The sequence below is a fragment of the Balaenoptera ricei genome, chromosome 6, assembly GCF_028023285.1.
Source record: "Balaenoptera ricei isolate mBalRic1 chromosome 6, mBalRic1.hap2, whole genome shotgun sequence".
Taxonomy (NCBI): domain Eukaryota; kingdom Metazoa; phylum Chordata; class Mammalia; order Artiodactyla; family Balaenopteridae; genus Balaenoptera; species Balaenoptera ricei.
This window is the reverse complement of record NC_082644.1, coordinates 24,847,229-24,867,350: the sequence shown is the minus strand read 5'-3', so window position 1 is coordinate 24,867,350 and position 20,122 is coordinate 24,847,229. Positions and strand designations below refer to the sequence as shown.

Below are 20,122 nucleotides of genomic sequence, written 5' to 3'. Positions count from 1 at the left end.
ATACATGCCGAGTATAATGAATGGTAATCAGGTATAAATCAGAACAGTCAGGAAAGCAATTCTAACAATGTCAGAATTAACTAAATTTCATGATCAGAAAAGCTGAAAAAACAAATGAAGTAAGTGTTTACAAGACCTAAAATAATGTATAAGAAGCTGTCAACCAACTGGGAATTTTTCACTTGCTTGATTTCTTATGATGTCTTAGACAGAAATTTCTGGCATGAATATAGACTCCCAAGAATGAGGAAACCATTTAATAACCAGTCTGTCCATTCAAGGGGCTTCAGAATTTAAAAACATAATTTCTTTAGCCAGGAAGCAAGTGCCCTGGAAGAAACACTGAGACAGGGCAGGCGAGCACTGTCACGAACCCTAGTCTTTCATACTGAGGACATTTAAATCCTCACACTAAATATTTGCTTGAAGACATTTGTAATTGTAATGATCAACAGAGGCTCCTAATTACTTCTTTTTTTTTCAACCTTAGATAAAAAGCAAGTCACAAATTTTAATGTTAAGTTACTTGAATGGATGGCAATGTAAACAAATTAATCATGCCTCCAAGACTATTAGAAATATCCCAGTTGTTGGGGCTTCCCTGGTGGCTCAGTGGTTGAGAATCTGCCTGCTAATGCAGGGGACATGGGTTCGAGCCCTGGTCTGGGAAGATCCCACATGCCGCGGAGCAACTAGGCCCGTGAGCCACAACTACTGAGCCTGTGCGTCTGGAGCCTGTGCTCCGCAACGAGAGGCCGCGACAGTGAGAGGCCTGCGCACCGTGATGAAGAGGGGACCCCGCTTGCCGCAACTAGAGTAAGCCCTCGCACAGAAACGAAGACCCAACACAGCCCAAAAAATAAATAAATAATTAATTACAAATAAATATCCCAGTTGTCATATATTCTGCTACTTTTATGTTAATCCTCCCCATTGTTTTAAAATAATCTAATACTCTTAAAAATAAGTCCTACCCCTAAAACAATTTCTTCATTGTTCTCTTTTATTTTATTTTTATCTTTGGCCTCGCCACACGGTTTGCAGGATCTCAGCTTCCCGACTGGGGATTAAACCCACGCCATGGCAGTGAAAGGGCCAGATGAGTCCTAACCACTGGACCTCCAGGGAATTCCCTCATTGTTCTCATTTTAAAAGACTCCAAATATTTTTTCAATTACTTTCTAAAATTGCTATGTGGATATGCAAAGTGAACTACATTAGAAACATGTTTTCTTTAATTTTTGCCACTTTGATTACTATGTGTCTCGGCGTGTTTCTCCTTGGGTTTATCCTGTATGGGACTCTCTGCGCTTCCTGGACTTGGGTGGCTATTTCCTTTCCCATGTTAGGGAAGTTTTCAACTATAATCTCTTCAAATATCTTCTCTGGTCCTTTCTCTCTCTCTTCGCCTTCTGGGACCCCTATAATGCGAATGTTGTTGCGTTTAATGTTGTCCCAGAGGTCTCTTAGGCTGTCTTCATTTCTTTTCATTCTTTTTTCTTTAGTCTGTTCCGCAGCAGTGAATTCCACCATTCTGTCTTCCAGGTCACTTATCCGTTCTTCTGCCTCAGTTATTCTGCTATTGATTCCTTCTAGTGTAGTTTTCATTTCAGTTATTGTATTGGTCATCTCTGTTTGTTTGTTCTTTAATTCTTCTAGGTCTTTGTTAATCATTTCTTGCATCTTCTCAATCTTTGCCTCCATTCTTATGCCAAGGTCCTGGATCATCTTCACTATCATTATTCTGAATTCTTTTTCTGGAAGGTTGCCTATCTCCACTTCATTTAGTTGTTTTTCTGGGGTTTTTTCTTGTTCCTTCATCTGGTATATAGCCCTCTGCCTTTTCATCTTGTCTGTCTTTCTGTAAATGTGGTTTTTGTTCCACTGGCTGTAGGACTGTAGTTTTTCTTGCTTCTGCTGTCTGCCCTCTGGTGGTTGAGGTTATCTAAGAGGCTTGATGGGGGGCTCTGGTGGTGGGTAGAGCTGACTGTTGCTGTGGCGGACAGAGCTCCGTAAAACTTTAATCCACTTGACTGTTGATGGGTGGGGCTGGGTTCCCTCCCTGTTGGTTGTTTTGCCTGAGGCAACCCAACACTGGAGCTTACCTGGGCTCTTTGGTGGGGCTAATGGCAGACAGACTCTGGGAGGGCTCACGCCAAGGAGTACTTCCCAGAACCTCCGCTGCCAGTGTCCTTGTCCCCATGGTGAAACAGAGCCAGCCCCCGCCCCTGCAGGAGACCCTCCAACACTAGCAGGTAGGTCTGGTTCAGTCTCCCCCAGGGTCACTGCTCCTTCCCCTGGGTCCCAATGCACACACTATTCTGTGTGTGCCCTCCAAGAGTGGGGTCTCTGTTTCCCCCAGTCCTGTCAAAGTCCTGCAATCAATTCCCACTAGGCTTCAAAGTCTGATTCTCTATGAATTCCTCCTCCCATTGTCAGACCCCCAGGTTGGGAAGACTGACATGGGGCTCAGAACCTTCACTCCAGTGGGTGGACTTCTGTGGTATAAGTGTTCACCAGTCTGTGAGTTAACCACCCAGCAGTTATGGGATTTGATTGTACTCTGATTGTGCCTCTCCTACCGTCTCACTGTGGCTTCTCCTCTGTCCTTGGACGTGGGGTATCCTCCTTGGTGAAGTCCAGTGCCTTCCTGTCAATGATTCTCCAGCAGCCAGTTGTGATTCTGGTGTTCTCGCAAGAGGGAGTGAGAGCACGTCCTTCTACTCCGCCATCTTGGTTAATCAATATATATACACAGACATATACATACATACCACATCTTTATCCATTCATCTGTCGATGGGCATTTAGGTCGCTCCCATGTCTCGGCTATTGCAAATAGTACTGGTATGAACATTGAGGTGCATGCATCTTTTCGAATTAGAGTTTTCTCTGTATATATGCCCAAGAATGGGATTGCTGGATCATATGGTAACTCTATTTTTAGTATTTTAAGGAACCTCCATATTGTTTTACATAGTGGCTGTACCAATTTACATTCCCACCAGCAGTGTAGGAGGTTTCCCTTTTCTTCAAAATCTTTCCAGCATTTATATTGGTAGACTTTTTAATGATGGCTATTCTGACTGGTGTGAGGTGATTGTAGTTTTGATTTGCATTTCTCTAATAATTAATGATGTTGAGCATCTTTTCATGTGCCTGTTGGCCATCTGTATGTCTTCTTTGGAGAAATATCTAGTTAGATCTTCTGCCCAGTTTTTGATTGGGTTGCTTGTTTTTTTGTTATTGACTTGTAGGAGCTATTTGTGGATTTTGGAAATTAAGCCCTTGTCAGTCTCATCATTTGCAAATATTTTCTCCCAGTCCATAGCTTGTCTTTTTGTCCTGTTTATGTTTTCCTTTGCTGTGCAAAAACTTTTAAGTTTGTTTTGTTGTGTTTTAACTTGCACGAGTTCCATCCTCCACTCTCCAGATCCATGGTAGCTTTGAAAACTAACAGCCCCCAATCACAGTGAAAACCAGCAGCCTGCCAGCCACTGGAAGGATCAGAACAAGTTTGGAGATTTTTCAAAGCTCCATTACCAGAGAATTATCATGACTTGATCTGACCAGTGGTTCCCTGAAAACCCTGCTTTGAGGACTAACTTTATTTGACCTTAGAGCTCAGTGTGAAAAGCCTTCTTTGGGGGTGTTTGTCAAGAACAATTACAGGCAATTGCTTACATTTGCAGTGACCTGAGGCAGTGAATAATAGTGGGGGTAAACAATAGACCAGCCAAATAGTGTAAAAGGAAAAACTGGGTAATGAGATGTTCATAAGGGTTTGAAAAGTTGCTAGGAAGCTAAAAGCCCCCTAATGCCTAAGAATAAAAAAAGGAAAATAAAAACTTCTCCCAGTTTTCTCAGATTGATTCTGTGTTTAGGCACTCCTTTATTGCATAGCCAGGCCAATTACAACTCTGCCTTCACCTTCACTTCCTGTTTGTGCTGAGCCTAGAGATCAGCCAGAGATGAAAGCTCAAAATCTTCTCAGGTCTTTTCTGAGCATGTGTCACGCCTAGGTTATATGCATGTCTTTCCAAATTACCCACTATACACAGGCACTTTTGAAAGCCCTAATTTCCCAAAGGAAGTCTTTCCCTAGCTTTTCTTCCCAGGCTTTTGCATATTTATTATTTTCCTCAACTGTAATCCTTTGCCCTGGGCTGAAGAAGTTTGTTCATTTGCCTTACAATGTTTCTGAGGAATGCCATCTGTGTAGTCAATTTTTTGGCCTGAGAGAATTCCAAATTAGATGAAACAGACAGGCACCTTCTATCAGTCTTTCAGGTAGTATCCAAGACAGGTCAAAGCAGACAAACACAATTCTTTGCAAATAAGGTCTCCTCTGCTCCCTCTAGAACCAGGGACCAGGGTCCCATGCTGGGAATGAAAGCTTCTTTTCTCAAGACCGCTGCCAAGCTGATGAAGGGTGTAGGTCAAGTACAAGTAAAAATGTTGCAATGCTTTCCTACCATTTTAAAGTTGACTTTTTCTTGATTCAGCCTTCTCTTGGTTGCTATAAACCTGTTTTCAACAATTCTGACTAAGTTGATTCTTATCACTTTTACTCGATTTTTCAGTGTTCCTATTGAGGGGTAGGCCCCTGGAACTATCTACTCTGACATTTTTGCTAATGTCACCCCTTTAGTGAGGTAGGTCTGTTACCAATGAATTCTTTGTTTTTGTATAGCTCAACATATGTTCATTTTTCTTCATCTTTGAAGGATAGTTTTGTTGGATATAGAATACTTCATTTGACAAGCTTTTTTTCCTCTCAGCACTTGAATATATACTCATACTGAGACAAGATGGAAGGAGGCAGGGCACAACCATTAAAAGAATGACATAGCCATTGAGAAGAATGGGATACGACAGAAAATGGTTAGAAGTGATTAGGTCCAAGATGGCAGAAGGTTCAACTTCCAGTAGAACTTGAGCCTCATTATATGCTCATTGTAATATATTAGCATGCTAAGTGACACACCCACAGGTGCCATGACAGTTCCAAGACTGACCATAAAAGGCCAAAAAGTGGGCAGTGCCCCATGTCATGGAAATCCCTGCCGCTTCCCCAAAACAGTTGGAATAATCCTCCCACTTGTTAGTCTATGAAATTACCCAGCCCATAAAACTAACAACACCATACCTCGGGGCCACTCTCACTTTCTTAGATGGCCTGCGTTCTGTCTGTTGAAGGTGTATCACTTTAGATAAACTCACTTTCACTTTACTATGGCTTACTCTTGAATTCTTTCCTGCGTGAAGCCAGGCACCCTTTCTTGGCAGCCCATCCCAGGAACTCACCTGAGACCTGACCATCCTCTTATGCCCCATTTTCCTGCAATACTACTGCATCTGGCCTCCATGGTTTCCGATGAGAAATCAGCTGTTAATATTATTGAGGATAAAAAAATTGAACTTCATCAAAATTAAAAACTTTTGTGCACCAAATGAGTTTATCAAAAGGTGAAAAGATAACCTTATAGAATAGAAGAAAATATTTGCAAATCACATACCTGATAAGTGTTTGGTATCCAGAATACATAAATAACTTTCATAACTCAACAACAAAAAGCAACTCTATTAAAAAATGGGCAAAAGACTTGAATAGACATTTCTCCAACATGAAAACTGTTCAACATCATTAGTCATTAGGAAAATGAAAATCAAAACCACAATGAGATACCACTTCACACCCACTAGGATGGCTAAAATTTAAAAAAAAAAGAAAGATAAAAATAACAAGTGTTGGTAAGGATGTGCAGAAATTGGAACCTTTGTACATTGCTGTAGGGAGTATAAAATGGTTCAGTCATTGTGTAAAAACAGTTTGACAGTTCCTTGAAAAGCTAAAAACAGAACTCCATACAACCCAGCAATTCCATTCCTAACTATAGACTCAAACTAATTGTAGACAGGGGTTCAAACAAAAACCTGAGCACAGATCTTTACAGCAGTATTATTTATAATAGCCAAAAGATGGAAATAACCCAAATGTCCATCAACAGATAAGTGGATAAACAAATTGTAATATATACATACGATGAAACGTTATTCAGCCATAAAAAGGAATGAAGTACTCATAAACGCTACAATGTGGGTGAATAGTTAAAAGCTAGCTAGGGCCTTCCCTGGTGGTGCAGCAGTTAAGAATCAACCTGCCGATGCAGGGACACGGGTTCGAGCCCTGGTGCAGGAAGATCCCACATGCCATGGATGTAACTAAGCCTGTGCACCACAACTACTGAAGCCCGCATGCCTAGAGCCCATGCTCCACAACAAGAGAAGCCACCACAATGAGAAGCCCGTGCATTGCAACAAAGAGTAGCCCCCACTCGCCACAACTAGAGAAAAGCCCATGCACAACAACAAAGACCCAACGCAGACAAAATTAAAAATAAACAAAATAAATAAATAAATAAAAATAAAAGCTATGCTAAATGAAAGAAGTCATACACAAAAGATGATGTAGTTTACAATTCCATTTATATGAAATAGCCATAGGTAAACATATAGACACAGAAGACGGATGGTTATGAGGAGTTAGAATAGGGGAGAATGGAAGTGACTGTGCAGTGGGTATGTGGTGTTTTTTGAGGTGATGAAAATGTTTTGGAACTTATAGGTACTGGTTGCACAATATAGTGAATGTACTAAAGGAAACTGACACATTAGACCACATAGACTTAATTGATATTTATAGAGCATTCCATCCAAAAGCAGCAGGATACACATTCTTTTCAAGTGCACATGAAACATTCTCCAGGATAGATCACATGCTGGGCCACCAAGCAAGCCTTGGTAAATTTAAGAAAACTGAAATCATATCAAGCATCTTTACTGACCACAACACTATGAGGCTAGAAATCAACTATAAGCAAAGAAACTGCAAAAAACACAAACATGTGAAGGCTAAATGACATGCTAATAAACAACCAATGGATCACTGAAGAAATCAAAGAGGAAGTCAAAAAATACCTAGAGACAAATGAAAATGAAAACATGATGATCCAAAACCTGTGGGACACAGCAAAAGCAGTTCTAAGAGGGAAGCTTATAGTGATACAAACTTACCTCAGCAAACAAGAAAGATGTCAAATAAACAACCTTATGCTACAACTAAAGCAACTAGAGAAAGAACAAACAAAACCCAAAGTTAGTACAAAGAAAGAAATCATAAAGGTCAGAGCAGATATAAATGAGACTAAAAAAACAATAGAAAAGATTAATAAAACTAAAAGCTGGTTCTTTGAAAAGTTAAACACACTGACAAATCTTTAGCCAGACCTATCAGGAAAAAAAAGGGAGAGGGCCCAAATCCTTAAAATTAGAAATGAAAAACACACAGAAGTACAAAGGACCATAAGACACTACTACAGGCAACTATTCAATATATGCCAATAAAATGGACAACCTAGAAGAAATGGACACATTCTTAGAAAGGTACAATCTCCCAAGACTGAACCAGGAAGAAATAGAAAATATGAACAGAGCGATCACCAGTAATAAAATTAAATCAGTAATTTAAAAACTCCCACCAAGCAAAAGTCCAGGACTAGATGGCTTCACAGGTGAATTTTACCAAACATTTAGAGAAGACTTCACAGATATCCTTCTGAAACTATTCCAAAAAATTGCAGAGGAAGAAACCCTTCCCAACTCATTCTATGAGGCTACCATCACCCTGACAGCAAAACCAGACAACGATATCACAAAAAAAGAAAATTACAAGCCCATATCACTGATGAACATAGATGCAAAAATCCTCAATGGAATACTAGCAAACCAACTCCAGCAATACATTAAAATGATCATACATCATGATCAAGTGGGATTTATCCCAGAGATTCAAAGATTTTTCAATATCCACAAATCAATCAATGTGATACACCACATTAACAAATTCAAGAATAAAACCCATATGATCATCTCAAAAGATGCAGAAAAAAATTGACAAAATTCAACAACCATTTATGATAAAAAAAACTCTTCAGAAAGTGGCCATAGAGGGAATATACCTCAACATAATAAAGGTCATATATGACAAACCCACAGCTAACATCATACTCAAAAGTGAAAAATTAAAAGCATTCCCTCTAAGTTCAGGAACAAGACAAGGATGCCCACTCTCGCCAATTTTATTCAATATAGTATTGGAAGTCCTAGTCACAGCAATCAGAGAAGAAAAAGAAATAAAAGGAATCCAAATTGGAAAAGAAGAAGTCAAACTGTCACTGTTTGCAGATGACATGATGCTATACATAAAAAATCCTAAAGACGCTCCCAGAAAACTCCTAGACCTCAGCGGTAATGTGCTGGATACAAAATTAATATACAAATATCTGTTGCATTCCTATACACTAACAATAAAATACCAGAAAGAGATATTAAGGAAACAATCCCATTTACTATTGCATCAAAAAGAATAAAATACCTAGGAATAAACCTACCTAAGGAGGCAAAAGACCTGTACTCCAAAAACTATAAGATGCTGATGAAAGAAATTGAAGATGACACAAACAAATGGAAAGATCTACTGTTCTTGGATTGGAAGAATCAGTATTGTTAAAATGACCATACTACCCAAAGAAAGCTACAGATTCAATGCAATCGCTATCACATTACCAATGGCATTTTTCACACAACTAGAACAAAAAAAATTTTAACTTCTATGGAAACACAAAAGACCCTGAATAGCCAAAGCAATCTTGAGAAAGAAGAACAGAGCTGGAGGAATGACACTACCTGACTTCAGAAAAGCTACAGCAATCAAAACAGTACGGTACTGGCACAAAAAACAGACATATAGATCAATGGAACAGGATAGAAAGCCCGGAAATAAACCCATGCACTTATGATCAATTAGTCTATGACATGGGAGGCAAGAATATACAGTGGAGAAAAGGCAGTCTGTTCAACAAGAGGTGCTGGGAAAACTGGTCAGCTACATGTAAAAGAATGAAATTAGAACATTCTCTAACACCATATACAAAAACAAGCTCAAAACAGATCAAAAACCTAAACATAAGACTGGATACTATAAAAGTCCTAGAGGAAAACATAGGCAGAACACTCTTTGACGTAAATCACAGCTATATTTTCTTAGATCCCTCTCCTAGAGGAATGGAAATAAAAGCAAAAAGAAATAAATGGGACCTAATTAAACTTAAAAGTTTTGCACAGCAAAGGAAACCATTAAATAAGTTCAGTGAAGTTGCAGGATAAAAAAACCACAAAAATCAGATTTCTCTACACTAACAATGAACAATTTGAAAGATAATTGTGAAACAATTCCACTTACAATAAATAGCACCAAAAATAGTAAAATATTTAGAAATGAACCTAATTAAGGAGGTGAGGGATTAGTACACTGAAAACAATAAAATATTGATGAAGGAAATTAAAGAAGACACAAATAAATGGAAAGATATGTTATGTTCATGAATTGAAAAATTTAATGTTGTTAATAGGTAAATGCTTGCCAAAGAGATCTATAGATTTTATGCAATCCCTGTCAAAAACCCAACAGAGGTTTTTGCAGAAATAAAATTCATATGAAATCTCAAGGGACCCCAAATAGCCAAAAAAGTCTTGAAAAAGAAGACCAAAACTAGAGAAATCACCATCCCTGATTTCAAAATATACTAAAAAGTTACAATACTCAAAACAGTGTGGTACTGGCATAAAGATATATATATATATATGGAACAGAATAGACAACCCAGAAATAAACCCTCACATATAGGATCAAATGATTTTTGACAAGAGTGCTGAGACCATTCAGTGAGGAAGGGCCAGTCTCAAAGACCCAAAAAGTTGGAGGACTCCACATTACCACATTTCAAAATATACCATAAAGCTACAGTAATGAAGATTCTGTGGTACTGGCATAAGAATAGACATAGAGATAAATGAAATAGAATTAAATGTCCAGAAAAAATTCATACATTTATGGTCAATTGGTTTTCAACAAGGGTGCCAAGAAAATTCAGTGGGCAAATAGTGCTAAGAACAATTGAATAGCCACATGCAAAAGAATGAAGTTGGACCCTTACTCACAGCATACACACAAATTAATAGATCATAGGCATAAATGTAAGAAGTAAAACTATAAAGCTTTGAGAAAACAGATGTAAATCTTCAGATTGGGCAATGTTTTCTTAAATATGACAACTAAAGCACAAGCAACCAAAGAAAAAAATTGATAAATTGTACTTCATCAAACAAAAGTAAAAGCTTTGGGTTTCAAAAGACACTATCAAGAAAGATAAAAGAAAATGCACACAATAGGAATTTTTTTCAAATCCTGTATCTTAGGGATGTGTATCTGGAATATATAAAGAACTCTCTTACAAATCAATAACAAATAAATAATCCAATTTAAAATGGGCTAAGGATCTGAGTAGACATTTCTCCAAGGAAGGTATACAAATGGCCAATAAGCACATGAAAAGATTCTCAACAACAGCAGACATTACGGAAATACAAATTTTATTCACATATTATTTATTTTTGGCTGCACTGGGTCTTCGTTGCTGTGTGCAGGCTTTCTCTAGTTGCGGCGAGTGGGGGCTACACTTCGTTGAGGTGCACGGGCTTCTCACTGTGGTGGCTTCTCATTGCAGAGCACAGGCTCTAGGCACGCAGGCTTCAGTAGTTGTGGCACGCAGGCTCAGTAGTTGTGGCTCACAGGCTCCAGAGTGCAGGTTCAGTAGTTGTGGTGCACAGGCTTAGCTGCTCTGCGGCATGTGGGATTTTCCCAGACCAGGGCTCGAACCCGCGTCCCCTGCATTGGCAGGTAGATTCTTAACCACTCTGCCACCAGGGAAGTCCCAAGGAAATAAAAAAGTTAAAAACCAATATGGCACTGATGAACATAGATGCAAAAATCCTCAACAAAATACTAGCAAACAGGGCTTCCATGGTGGCACAGTGGTTGAGAATCTGCCTGCCAGTGCAGGAGACGAGGGTTCGAGCCCTGGTCCGGGAAGATCCCACATGATGGAGAGCAACTAAGCCCATGTGCCACAACTAGTGAGCCTGCACCCTAGAGCCCGTGAGCCACAACTACTGAAGCCCGCACACCTAGAGCCTGTGCTCCACAACAAGAGAAGCCACCACAATGAGAAGCCCGCGCACTGCAGCAAAAAGTAGACCCCCTTGCCACAACTAGAGAAAAGCCTGAGCACAGCAACAAAGACCCAACGCATCCAACAATAAATAAATAAATTTATTTTTTAAAAAAATACTAGCAAACAGAATCAAACAGCACATTAAAAGGATCATACACCATGATCAAGTGGGGTTTATCCCAGGAATGCAAGGATTCTTCAATATATGCAAGTCAATCAATGTGATAAACCATATTAACAAATTGAAAGAGAAAAACCATGTGATCACCTCAATAGATGCAGAAAAAGCTTTCGACAAAATTCAACACCCATTTATGATAAAAACCCTCCAGAAAGTAGGCATACAGGGAACTGACCTCAACATAATAAAGGCCATATATGACAAACGCACAGCCAACATCATTCTCAATGGTGAAAAACTGAAAGCATTTCCACTAAGATCAGGAACAAGACAAGGTTGTCCACTCTCACGACTATTATACAACATAGTTTTGGAAGATTTAGCCACAGCAATCAGATACGAAAAAGAAATAAAAAGAATCCAAATCGGAAAAGAAGTAAAGCTGTCACTTTTTGCAGATGACATGATACTATACACAGAGAATCCTAAAGATGCTACCAGAAAACTACTAGAGCTAATCAATGAACTTGGTAAAGTAGCAGGATACAAAATGAATGCACAGAAATCTCTTGCATTCCTATACACTAATGATGAAAAATCTGAAAGACAAATTAAGGAAACACTCCCATTTACCACTGCAACAAAAAGAATAAAATACCTAGTAATAAACCTACCTAAGGAGACAAAAGACCTGTATGCAGAAAACTATAAGACACTGATTAAAGATGATACAAACAGATGGAGAGATATAGCATGTTCTTGAAATGGAAGAATCAACATTGTGAAAATGACTATAATGACCAAAGCAATCTACAGGTGCAAAGCAATCCCTATCAAACTACCAATGGCATTTTTCACAGAACTAGAACAAAAAATTGCACAATTTGTATAAAAACACAAAAGACCCCAAATAGCTAAAGCAATCTTGAGAAAGAAAAACGGAGCTGGAGGAATCAGGCTCCCTGACTTCGGACTATACTACAAAGCTACAGTAATCAAGACAGTATGGTACTGGAACAAAAGCAGAAATATAGATCAATGGAACAGGATAAAAAGCCCAGAGATAAACCCACACACCTATGGTCACCTTATTTTTGATAAAGGAGGCAAGAATATACAATGGAGAAAAGACAGCCTCTTCAATAAGTGGTGCTGGGAAAAATGGACAGCTACATGGAAAAGAATGAAATTAGAACACTCCCTAACACCATACACAAAAATAAACTCAAAATGGATTAAAGAGCTAAATGTAAGGCCAGACACTATCAAACTCTTAGAGGAAAACGTAGGCAGAACACTCTATGACATAAATCACAGCAAGATCCTTTTTGACCCACCTCCTAGAGAAATGGAAATAAAAACCAAAATAAACAAATGGGACCTAATGAAACTTAAAAACTTTTGCACAGCAAAGGAGACCATAAAGAAGACGAAAAGACAACCCTCAGAATGGGAGAAAATATTTGCAAATGAAGCAACTGACAAAGGATTAATCTCCAAAATACACAAGCAGCTCATGCAGCTCAATAACAAAAAAACAAACAACCCAATCCAAGAATGGTCAGAAGACCTAAATAGACATTTCTCCAAAGAAGATATACAGATTGCCAACAAACACATGAAATAATGCTCAACATCACTAATCATTAGAGAAATGCAAATCAAAACTACAATGAGGTATCACCTCACACTGGTCAGAATGGCCATCATCAAAATATGTACAAACAATAAATGCTGGAGAGGGTGTGGAGAAAAGGGAACCCTCTTGCACTGTTGGTGGGAATGTAAATTGATACAGCCACTATGGAGAACAATATGGAGGTTCCTTAAAAAACTAACAATAGAACTACCATATGACTCAGCAATCCCACTACTGGGCATATACCCTGAGAAAACTATAATTCAAAAAGAGTCATGTACCACAATGTTCATTGCAGCTCTATTTACAATAGCCAGGACATGGAAGCAACCTAAGTGTCCATCGACAGATGAATGGATAAAGATGTGGCACATATATACAATGGAATATTACTCAGCCATAAAAAGAAACAAAACTGAGTTACTTGTAGTGAGGTGGATGGACCTAGAGTCTGTCATACAGAGTGAAGTAAGTCAGAAAGAGAAAAACAAATACCGTATGCTAACACATATATATGGAATCTAAAAAAAAAAAAAAAAGTTCTGAAGAACCTAGAGGCAGGACAGGAATAAAGACGCAGACGTAGAGAATGGACTTCAGGACAAGGGGAGAGGGAAGGGTAAGCTGGGACGAAGTCAGAGACTGGCATGGACTTATATATACTACCAAATGTAAAATAGATAGCTAGTGGGAAGCAGCCGCACAGCACAGGGAGATCAGCTCAGTGCTTTGTGACCACCTAGAGGGGTGGGAGAGGGAGTGTGGGAGGGAGACGCAAGAGGGAGGAGATATGGGGATATATGTTTATGTATAGCTGATTCACTTTGTTACAAAGCAGAAACTAACACACAATTGTGAAGCAATTATACTCCAATAAAGATGTTTAAAAAAAAAACCCAATGTGATAGCACTTTACACCTATATGGATGGATATATTAAAAAGGCAGACAGTATCGAGTGTTGGCAAAAATGTGGAGAAATTGGAATCCTCATTCATTGGTAGTGGAAATGTAGAATAGTGCAGCCAACTTGGAAAGCATGAAGTTACAACATGACCCTGCAATTCCACTCTTATGTGTATACCCAAGATTATTTAAAACATCTGTCTACACAAAAACTTATTGAATGTTCATAGCAGCACTATTCACAATAATCAAAAAGTTAACCCAAATGTCCATCAACACATGAGTGGATAAACAAATTGTGGTGTATACATACAATGGAATATTATTCAGCCCTAACAATAAGGGGGGTGGGGAGTAACTCCTCAGTGAGTATGGGGTTTTCTTTTGGGGCGATGAATATGTGTTGAATGTTTTGATAGAGACAGTGTTTGCACAACATTGTTGAAAATACTAAATGCCCCTGAATTGTTTGCTTTAAAATGGTTTGTTTTGTGTGAATTTTATGTAATGTTGTATGAATTTTACTTCAACTTTAAAAGTAAGAAAATGAAATAAAATTATAATGTGTCACCAAAAAAATGAATAAATAGCCCTAAGCTTTAAAGAGAATATTGATGTTTAGGAACTTAAAATGGAATACTTTGTTTATCATAAACCACCACAAAAAAAGTGATCAGCAGTTTACACTGTAAGTATCAAACAGCTCATTGAAAGAATGTATAAACAACTCTTGCAAATTATGAAAAATAGGCAACATGAAAGAAAAATGGGAGAGTTGGACAAAAGTACAGATTAGTAACTCCTATCATGACATGGAGACTTACAATCTCAGATTCATAGCTCTAAAGGTATAGTAAAACATTCACAAAGGCGGTATAATTGCTATCATAAGGAAGATAATATTTAACCTGAAGTATTTTTAATACTGAGGTTCAGTAGCATGGAAATAACAAAAATATAATCTTACCTCACTAACCTGTTCTTCACCTCTTTATTTTTATTATTTTCTCAAGTTCAGCAAGAAAAGCAGTTGTCATCATCACTCTCCTTCAGTACACTAATCATCCCTCAAAATAAAATGGTTATGGTTCAGGTAATTGTGGAAATAAAGAAAGAAAGATGTGTATTAACATTTCTCTTTGAAAAAATCTCATGCAGTTTTACATATCTATGGTGAGCTGGATAAATTTGTATATGGCAGGAAGAAAAGTGGCTTCCCATTTGCACAGCCCAACCGAAGAAAGAATGTAAATTCCTAAAGAATTTCATGAATAATAATGACAATAAGACATAGAGTACATTTCCAAAATCATGACAAAGGCAGTATACAAATGAAATGGTTTGATTCAGGAAAATTATTAACAACCCTAAATTAAGGAAATTAAATAACAAACCTCATACCACATATCTATCCTATACTGTACTCTATACTTCAGCACTTTCCAAAGTAAAAATAATTATACTTTTTAGGAATTCCAAGCAAGTATCATTAGAAACATAAAAGGCACGATACTCAGAAACAGGAGAATTCTTTCAAATGACCAATACTTAAAGCTTGTATAAACTGTTCACTTACTTTAGGTCAGCAAAATTCAAATTGCTTTACTAGAGCAGCCAACGAAGGGTCACATGGCGAGTTTTTCTATTTGGGAGAATGAAAACTAGTGATCTATATCAGAGTCCTGTGAATTGTTGACATTACTCCACCTGCAATTTCCTGAAACCCTAAGCCTGGGAAATATCCTTTCAGCTTAGTTCCTTAATGTCAGGGCTTCAGAAATGTGGCATCCACCAACTCTTGTGATTATTTCAAGTATGAAAAAAGAATTTAATAAATTATATGCTGGAATTCAAAGCTCTGCATTTGTGGGGAAATCTAATTTCTTAAAGGATGACTTGAAGAAATACTTTGATATTGAGCAATTTTTAAACCTGTTAACGTGAAAAGAATGTTTGTTTGGTAAAACAGCATCATCCTGATCGCAGGTGGCCTTGGCCTGTAGCGGCTTGAAGCAGGATTTCGGTTTCCAGGCAGAGACTGAGGTCGGGCAATGGCAGTGAGAGTGCTGAATCCTAGCCACCACACTGCCAGGGACCAGTGGCCAGGGACAAGTCCCTGGCCCGTCAGCTGTGTGGAAATGAATTTCCACATAGAGACGGAAAGTAGTGAAACAAGTAAAGTGTTTATTACGAGGAAAAGAGTACAGTACATGTGGATAGACACACAGGTGGGCTCAGAGAGAGAGTCGCACCCTCGTGGTAGTTTGTATCACTTTTATGGGGCATTTCTTCTGGGTTTCCTTAGACCAATCATCTTGCTTTGCCTGGTTCTGAGTCTGTATTTGGTTTATCTCAGGGTCCTCCCACGTGTGCGTGCACATCTCTTAGCCAAGTTGGATTCTGGTGAAGAGGCCTATAGGTAGTTGACATCACTTACTATGGGGTGGCCCCCCCTCCCTTTTTGACCTCCATGGAGCCTTTCTGTGCATGTATAGTCGAGAAGGTCTCCTTGACTTCAAGAATGAGGAACATGTGGTCTTTTATCTCTTATCTGAGCAGGGCCCAACCTCCTCCATCATCCTGCTTTTATGGGGTTCCTGCTATTATGGAGTTCCTGTCCACAGGGGAGAAACTGTTCAGCCTGGGACCCATCTACCTCCTGCCTCAATCCCTGAAACAACTTGAAGCCTCAAAACCAACACCATCCTTTTATTTTTACTTTAAAATGAAGTAAAATATTAATAATGGCTTAGAGTTGTATAATACAAAATGAGAATAAAAACAAATTTAGGTCACTTCTGAAAGTTGAAAGCCAACCTCTCTGTCTCTATACACACACGCACTTTGTATATAAATATAAAATGTGACAAAATTTTTCATAATAGAAGAAAAATTGGTGAGAATACATCTGTTAGAGGATTATCAATATTGAGTATTTCCATAAGAATCTAATCAAACCAAGGCTTCTTTGACACAGAATTAATTTTTTGTTCTGGTAGGAAAGAAATCACTAGGATTAGAAAGCAAATATGATGTCCCATAAATTATTAATAGTTCATGAGTAAATAAATATGTGTAATAAATTTCATGAAGACACCATTAACAATACCATACAATCAGCCTAGTAAGGTGTTCGTCATAAAGTTCCTTGCAAAAACATTGTTAAAGTTTATTAGCCATTACAGTCAAACAACCACAGTGTGTGAACTTCGGCATTTCTGAAAATACCCACAGGGTACCCATATCCTCAGTAATTAACCTCAGTGCAGGTTATGTCCTAATTGGGGGTGGCTTCCAGCATGAACTGAGAGCAGAGGCTCACCCCATCGAGCCAGCTTGGGGCTTGCCAGCTTGGCATCTGTAAACCCAGCACACCTCCATCAGCCCCGAAATGGCTGCCGGCTTCCCTTGTGCTCTCTGGTCAGGGAGACTAAAAACCTTGAGATGCAATGGACTTCAGAGCTCCTCTAGCTCAGCACCTTGTTCAGGAAACTAAAAACAGGCCAAGATATTTTGGCAATTCGAAATTCACCTCTTCCAATTTCCCCTTGAGGATAGCCATCGTAATTTCAAAAAGTGGCGAATATGATCATTTATTTATGGTATTATATACCTGGAGAGGAACCTGTCCTTTCGTTTCTTCTGCAGTAGTGGACTCTCACTTTTCCAACTCCATCCTGAAATCACATCTGTGAAACCCTTCAGAGAAAAATTTGTAAAATGTTAGCCAACAAAAAAGGTATTACAGTAATTCACTTCTCACTGTAGTAATACTTCCAATCTGAAATCAGTTCTAAGAGGTCTCACAGGAGAACCATTAAAGTGCTACCAGTCAGTTGTTCATTGGGCATTTCTATGAAGTCGAATTTCTAGGAATTGGAGATGCGGTGAAATGAACTATGGTACTACAGCTATCATTATCTCATGACCGTTATAAATAAAATCAACTTAAATGTGCCTTTACTAGTGTGAAATGTAGAAAAGTTGGCATTTTAAACGAAAGTATGTAACTTTCTGACAACAGTAATATCTGACTAAACAAAGTGCTCTATTTCCAGACCATACCAAATGCAAGGTTTACATCTTATTGCTGGAGTAGAAGGAATGAGCATCTGTATTATCATCTCTCATTCTTATGGGAGAAGGCAGGTCTCTAGTCGACCTTTTCTCCTCCCCCCCATCTCAGGATCAAAAATTAAGTTTCCCTGTAGTTGTCACTGTCAATGCTGGAGAGAGTCATTTCAGTAAAATATAACCTTATTTTATTAAATGTTGAAAAAAGTAGCCCTGTGAAGAGAGCCAGAATCCATTCCACAAAATTTCTGCTTCTTCTGGTCTACTCATGAATTTCTTCCCTTGCCCAAGTAAGTCAAGAAATTCTTATAAAATTGCCCTGACACTAACAGAAGGAAAACTGGAAAATTCACAAATATGTGCACACTAACAACACACTCTTAAACAATGAATGGGCCAAAGAAAAGATCGCAAGAGAAGTTAGAAAATACCTTAAGACAAATGAAAACAAAAACATAAACATGCTATACCAAAACTTAATGGGATGCAGTGAGATAAGTTCAGAGGGAAATTTATAGCTTTAAATGCCTACATTAAAAAATATCTCAAATCAGTCACCTAACTTTGCACCTTAAAGCACTAGAAAAAGAAGAGCAAACTAAACACAAAACTAGTAGAAGGAAGGAAATAATAAATATTAGAGTGGAGATAAATAGAGAATAGAAAAACAAGAGGGAAAATAAATGAACCAAATTTATTTTAAAAGAGCAACAGAATTGACAAACCTTTAGCTAGAGTGACCAAAAAAGAGAAAAACTCAAATTACTAAAATCAGAAATGAAAGTGAGGAAATTACTACAGACCTTAGTACTAACGATAGCACTGAATTGTACTCTTAAAAATGGTTAACATGATGAATTTCATTTCATGTAAATTTTACCTTAGTAAAAAAGCCTGTATTTGTGTGGATTCATACCTGGACTCTCTGTTCTGTTCCATTGATCTATGTGTCTATCCTCTCACCATTACCACACTGTCTTAATAACTGTGACTTTACAGTAAGTCTTAAAGTCAAATTTTTTTCTTTTCAAATTTATTTTGGCTACTCTCATTCCTATGACTTTCTATAAAGAGTTTAAAGTTAACTTGTCAATATATACAGTGAGTGATGCTGGGATTTTTATTGGAATTGTGTGAGTCTATAGATCATTTTTTAAAGAATTGACATTTTAACTATATTGAGTCTTTCAGTCCATGAGCATGATATATCTCTCCATTTATTTAGATTTGTTAGACATCCTTTGATTTCTTTCATTAGCTTTTTTTAGTTTTAAGTGTACAGCTCCTGCACGTTTGTTAGATTTATATCAAAGTATTTCCTTTTTTTAAAAGAAGCTATTGTAAATGGTATTTAAAAAACAGATTTGGTTTCCTATTTTTCATTAATATTATATAAATTACATTTAATTTTTGTGCATTGACCTTTTATTATGCAACTTTGCTACAGTCACTTATTCATTCCAGTAGCTTTTAAAATAGATTCTGGAGATTTCTACTTTAACAATCATGTCATCCTTTCCAATCTCTATGCTTTTTTCCCCTTGCTTTATTGCACTGGCTTGTCAACCAACCTATGGTGTTGAATAGGAGTGGTAAAAATATATATCTTTGCTTTGTTCTTGATCCTGGGGTAAAACATTAAATCTTTCACTACTAAGTATGATGTTAGCTATAGAATTTTTTTGTAGATGCTTTCTATTCCTAATTTACTACAGTTTTAATGTTGAATGGATGTTGAATTTTTCAAGTTCTTTTTCTGTATCAATTGATATAATCATGTGGTTTTAATTATTTTAGTCCAGGGGTCAGCATACTGTGACTCACAGGCCAAACCCTGCCCTTTGACTATTTCTTTAGAGGCCACAAGCCAAAAAATGATTTTTTCATATGTTTAAAGTATTGTAAAAAGAAGAAGAATATGCTATAAAAACTGTATGTCACCCACAAAGCCTAAACTATTTACTATCTGGTTCTTTACTGAAAAACAATTGCCAAATCATCCTTTAGTTGATTAATATAGTGGATTGCATCAATGATCTCTGTCTGTTTAACTAGCTTTGCATCACAAGAAAACCTCCACTTGGTTGTGATGTATTATTCTTTTTATAAATTTCTGGATTTAATTTGCTATAATTTTATTAGAAAATTTTATGTCTATTTTCATAAGGGATATTGATTTGTAACTTTCTTACAAGGCCTTTTAAGGCTAATACCAGCCTCAGAAATGAGTTAGGAGTCTCTCCTTTTC

The 20,122-nt window shown here is 37.7% G+C and overlaps 1 protein-coding gene across 1 annotated transcript in view; it reads right to left on the bottom strand.

The window, feature by feature from the left end:
• Positions 1–20,122, bottom strand: part of LOC132367729 (V-type proton ATPase subunit B, brain isoform-like) — a 62,528-nt gene that overhangs the window by 18,199 nt on the left and 24,207 nt on the right. The window contains 1 exon segment of the mRNA XM_059926313.1: positions 17,414–17,477. Coding sequence (XP_059782296.1) covers positions 17,414–17,477 — 64 coding nt within the window.